Source organism: Hevea brasiliensis, chromosome 1 (assembly GCF_030052815.1).
Source record: "Hevea brasiliensis isolate MT/VB/25A 57/8 chromosome 1, ASM3005281v1, whole genome shotgun sequence".
NCBI lineage: Eukaryota > Viridiplantae > Streptophyta > Magnoliopsida > Malpighiales > Euphorbiaceae > Hevea > Hevea brasiliensis.
The window spans coordinates 16,029,364-16,034,993 of record NC_079493.1 but is presented as its reverse complement, the minus strand read 5'-3'; the positions used below and the strand labels follow the sequence as shown (position 1 = coordinate 16,034,993).

General features: G+C 37.3%; 1 protein-coding gene across 1 annotated transcript; it reads right to left on the bottom strand.

Annotated features, from left to right (window-relative positions):
• Positions 1 to 3,314: 3,314 nt before the first annotated feature.
• Positions 3,315 to 5,389, bottom strand: LOC110669222 (uncharacterized). The gene is made up of 3 exons (XM_058152749.1): positions 4,961 to 5,389; positions 4,274 to 4,453; positions 3,315 to 3,635 (listed from the first exon to the last, which is right to left on the bottom strand). The coding sequence occupies exons 1-3, from the start codon at positions 5,387 to 5,389 to the stop codon at positions 3,315 to 3,317; spliced, it is 930 nt and encodes a 309-aa protein (XP_058008732.1).
• Between the last annotated feature and the right edge of the window lie 241 nt (positions 5,390 to 5,630).

The window sequence follows — 5,630 nt, the reverse complement described above, 5'->3', positions numbered from 1 at the left end:
GTAGATAGGGCTCACATTAAGCATATCATGTATTTTGTGTATGTTATTTATTTCTTATATTGTAATGTAAATTAGCAAATTGTAATTAATTTGTATATCATGTAAATTAAGGATTTATGTAATTATTGCAAATCATGTAAATTAATGCAAATTTGAGAATTTTGCTATAAGAATGGAGCATGAATGATTTTGTACCAATGAGTACGGATTTGAATTAAATAATTATTTTTGAAATGATAATAAGAGTATGGATGAGATTTTTATTTTAAAATATTATTGAAATTTTCAAACAGGTGAATAGTAAAATACGTCAAACGATAAATAAATAGGGAAAACTCCGTTAGTTTCTCCGTCAAAAAATAATCGATACTAAATATAACGAGAACAAAATTTTTAAAGAAATAAAGTAAGATAAGTTAGGGTGCTCCGGCACCGAATGTAGCACGCCTTGCTCGGCTACACTGTAGTCGAGTGAGGGGTGTTACAATCACCATGGAAGCAAAAGTAAGGAACTCTCCTTAGCTACATGCAAGGCCCGATTAAGGCCAAGGAGAAGCCCCTGTTACCAAGCGTCGTTCCAAACCTGCTGCTCAATTAAAGATAGAAAACCAGCCATGAAGGCTTTATGGGACAGTAAAGCAGAGGTCCTGGCAGTCTTAATCTCTTATAACCAGAGGGACTAGAGGCCAAAGCTAGCATTGGGAGTTTCCCTAGAGATGCCTACCTGCCAATAACTCCTAGAGCAGAAGCTCTTTAATAAACCCATAAGGAAAATAACACAGTGATATGAGTAGTCCTCACTTTGGCTGAACCACCAAGGAAGCTGAAACTCAAGGACCGTCCCCAAAACCAAGAATCACCAACCTGCACCTTCAACCTCTCACCAACATGGATGGACAATTAAAGATAACAAGGCTGGCAACCAAAGATTCAAGATGTTCCCCCAACTTGGAGAGACAATCTTAAATATAAGATAAAATCTAGCAAATTGGTTAATTTTGCAAGGAGTTTGGTAACTAGTTCTAAAAAGAACTATGGACGAAGGCTTAGAAGCTCTTCATTCTCACACAATGGTGGAGAGAAAACTAAAATTCCTTCTTGCCTCTGAAACAGAAAATATAAGTATTTTTAAAAGGCCATAGGTTTAGCCAATGCAAAATAATGACCAAGGAGTATGTCCTAGCTATGGATAATAAACTTACACACACCTAAATAAGGAATATTAATTCAAACAAATGAGGAAAACTCAATTTTCAGTTCAGAAAATGTAGCTAGGTTAGATCTAATTTCTTTCTAACTTTACTAAAAATGGAATTCTAGCTTTTTCCTTATTTGGGCTCTAAATTGGACAAAAAATTAAATCAGCCTTCCTTTGCTCTTTGGACCAAACCATGTACATCCTAGGTAGGTAGAACATGTGCCAAGTGTGTGAAGAAGCTCTCTGACATCTGTTTCAACTCCCTTGAACTAAACTAACCCCATGCCCTAAGTATGGTTCAGCCACTTACACCAAAATAGCTTCTTTACTCCAATTATCTTCAAGGCTGAAAGTATCCATCAAATTGAGCATAGACAAGTGCTTAGACACTATTCCTTGAAGTTTGTTTGCTATTGACTGAGTGATAGGTCCTTGGCATGGTATGGCTGCAATCCGCTCCTCAACATCCTCTCCCTCTTTGAAAGAATTCATCCTCAAATTTTTATTATCTATATAGAAAATAGCAAGACCAGTCACATTAAATGTAGCACTTACAATATTCACCTAGAAGATTGATCTTGTATGTATTGTCATTAATCCTTGAAGTTTGTTTTCCATTAACTGAGTGATAGGTCCTTGGTATGGTATGGTTGCAATCGGCTCCTCGACATCCTCTCCCTCTTCAAAAGAATTCATCCTCGAATTTTTATTATCTGTATAGAAAATAGCAAGATTAGTCACATTAAATGTAGCAATTACGCCATATTCACCAGGAAGATTAATCTTGTATGCATTATCATTAATCCTTTCTAGCAACTTAAAATGTCCATCACTCCTTAGCTGAAGTTTCGATTTCCTTTATATAGGAAACCTCTCCTTCCTCAAATGGACCCATACAAGATCACCTGGTTGGAACACCATTTTCTTTCTTCCCTTATTAGCTTGGGCCGCCCTCTTCTCATTCACCTTTTTTATTTATTGCTTTGCTTTTTGATGTAATTGCTTCACCATTTCAGCTTTCTTTTTACCATCCAAACTAAGAAATTTATTAGTTGGCAAAGGTAACAAATCTAATAGAGTTAGGGGATTAAAACCATAAACAAGCTCAAAGGATGAAAAACCAGTAAATGAATGCATGGACTTATTATATGCAAATTCTATAAATGGCATGCATTCTTCTTAAGCTTTCAAGTTTTGCTTTATCATGGCATGAAGAATAGTGCCCACGTTTTTGTTGACCACTTCTGTTTGCCCATCTGTTTGTGGATGGCAAGTGGTGGAGAAGAAAATTTTTATCCCTAATTTCCTCACAATGCTTTCCAAAAATGACTTAAGAACTTATCAACCCTATCACTCATAATTATCCTAGGAATGCCATGCAATCTCGCAACTTCCTTAAAGAACAAATCAACAACATATATGGCATGATCAGTTTTATGGCATAGAATAAAGTGCACCATTATGGAGAATCGGTCCACCACAATAAGCAAACTATCATGTCCCCTCATTGTCCTAGGTAAGCTCAAAATAAAATCTATAGACAAATCTGCCCAAGGCTCACTAGGAATGCTTAATGGCATGTAAAGACCATGTGACCTAACTTTAGATTTGGGTTTTATGCATGTCACACATCTAGCACATTTTCTCTACATCTCTCCTTATGTGTAGCCAATAAATATGCTTTTTCAAAATTTCTAGGGTCTTGGCAACCCCAAAATGTCCCATTAGCCCTCCCCCATGTGACTCTCTAACAAGCAACTCTCTTAGAGAGTAATTCGACACACATAGTTGTTTTTCCCCTAAACAAATGGCCATCAGCTGAATGCTCACATGATGCAAATGCTTGTGCAAAATCAAAATCATGCTCATATAATTCCTTAATGTGTTCAAATCTTAAAAGTCTAGCATCAAGCATAGAGATCGAGGCATACCTCCTAGATAAAGAATTAGCTACAACATTCTCCTTGCCTTGCTTATATTGGATCACATATGGGAAACCTTTAATAAATTCATTCCATTTAGCATGGCACTTGTTGAGCTTGTTTTGCCCCTTTAAGTACTTAAGTGACTCATGGTCACTATGAATAACAAACTCCTTTGGCTACAAGTAGTACTGCTAAGTCTCAAGTGCCCTCACCAAAGAATACATCTTTTTGTCATAAGTGGAGTAGTTCAAGGTAGCTCCACTTAGCTTCTTGCTAAAGTAGGCAATTAGCCTCTTTTCCTGCATCAAAATAGCACTTATACCCACTCTAGAAGCATCACACTCAACTTTAAAAGTTTTAGAAAAGTCAAGTAAAGCAATCAATGGTGCATAACACAATTTCTCCTTAAGCAATCTAAATGCATGCTCTTGTTCCTCATCCCACTTAAACCCAACATTCTTCTTTATAACCTCATTTAATGGTGCGGCTATGGTAATTAAATCCCTAACAAACTGCTTATAGAAACTTGCAAGCCCATAAAAAGCTCCTCACTTTAGTCATGGATTTATGTGTAGGCCAATCCCTAATGACTTTCACCTTATCCTCATCAACCTTACTTCCTTTCTCACTCACTACAAAACCCAAAAATATGACTTTATCCATGCAAAATGTGCACTTTTGCAAATTGGCATATAGCTTTTCTTTCCTAAGCACTTCAAACACATGTCTTAAATACATTAAATAACTTCTAAGGTGTGGCTATATACTAAAATGTGATCAAAATATACAACCACAAATTTTCCAAGAAAGGCACATGAGACATGATTCATCAACCTCATAAAAGCGCTAGGTGCGTTAGTCAAGCCAAATGGCATAACTAACTATTCATAAAAGCCATATTGAGTCTTAAAAGCTGTTTTCCATTCATCTCCTAATCTCATCCTAATATGATGATATCCACTTTTAAGATTAATTTTAGAGAATATGCATGTACCATGTAATTCATCAAGCATGTCATCAAGTTTAGGGATAGAATGTCTATACTTTATAGTGATCTTATTGATGGCATGGCAATCCACACACATGCACATTGATCCATCTTTTTTGGGCACTAAAAGCACAGGTATAGCATGCTCATGCTCTTCCTAACATGGCCCTTTGCAAGTAGCTCATCCACTTGCCTTTGCAACTCCTTAGCCTTTTCAGGATTGGTTCCATATGCTAGCCTGTTTGGAATTATAGCTTTAGGTACAAAATCAATCTGATGTTTTATTCCTCTAATCGGTGGCAACACCCTAGGCACCTCTTCTGGAAAGACATTATCAAATTTCTGCAACAAAGATAGTGCAACACTAGGAACAAGAGGGTCAAGGTCAGAAAAGTTAAGAAAAGCACCATTGTAAAGCAAGAATAGAATCAACCTATTTGAAGAATAGACTTGCCTCACATCTTTCCCCCTATCTAGCAGACTCACTTTCTTCTCTCCACTCTCCTCATAGCTCCCCTTTTGTCCCGAGCCCTCTCCTTTTGTGTACCCTCTCTTTTTTCTCTCTTTTTCTTTCTCTCTTGTCACTCTTTCTTTTTCCTCTTGTTCTTTTCTCTCTTTTTCTTTTCTCTATATCTCTTTTTGCTTGGCCTCTCTTTGCATTTTCTCTTCCATGGCCGTTTGTACTCTTTTCTGATCTTCAAAGGCTTCCATTGGTGTTAAAGGTGCAAGTGTCACCTTTTGGCCTTCAAAGTCAAAGGAGTACCTATTCTTGTATCCGTCAAGTGTCACCTTTCTATCAAATTGCTAAGGTCTCCCAAGTAAGATATGACCAACATGCATAAGAACTACCTTACCCAACACTTCATCCTTATATCTACTAATGGAGAAAGAAAACATCACTTGTTTTTCCACCTTAACTTCATTAGTATCAATTAGCCTATGTAATCTGTATGGTTCAGGATGCTTGGTAGTAGGTAACTCAAGCTTGTCCACTAGTAAGGTACTAGCCACATTCACACAACTCCCATTATCAATGACCATGCAATACACTTTGTCCTTCACCAAACACCTTGTATGGAAGATATTCTCCCTTTGTAGTTCATGACCTTTATCTTCCTTGACAGGTGCACTCAAGGCACATATCATAGCTAGAGCATTACCATGCACGACATGCTCCATATCACTAGCATCCTCCGAGGGTGGCATGCTCTCACTAGTATTAACATCATCAATATCATCATCTTCTGATTCAATCTCCCCATTCGGCCTCATCACCATCACCCTTTTGTTAGGACATTGAGATGTATAATGTCCCTTTCCTAGGCGCCTAAAACATTGTATATCCCTAGTTCTCCCATTAAAGGTATTCAGCCCCTTGCTTTTCTCACTCACACTAGGCCTTTCTCCATACCTAATCTACTCTTTCTTTTTCCTTAGAAATAGCCTTGGAATCACTAATTTCACCCTTTTACCAATTCAGTTTCCATGGAGCATTGTTGGCCGAATTTATACCTACACC

Bases quoted from the DNA above. Each gene is read 5' to 3' on its own strand.
- LOC110669222 (XM_058152749.1), bottom strand. From the start codon at position 5,389: ATGGTGATGAGGCCGAATGGGGAGATTGAATCAGAAGATGATGATATT. The intron at 4,454-4,960 runs GTAGTTCTTATG...TCTTTGTTGCAG, and splicing joins AGGATGAAGTGTTGGGTAAG to AAATTTGATAATGTCTTTCC. The intron at 3,636-4,273 runs GTTAGGAAGAGC...TTCTATAAGCAG, and splicing joins AGCTACTTGCAAAGGGCCAT to TTTGTTAGGGATTTAATTAC.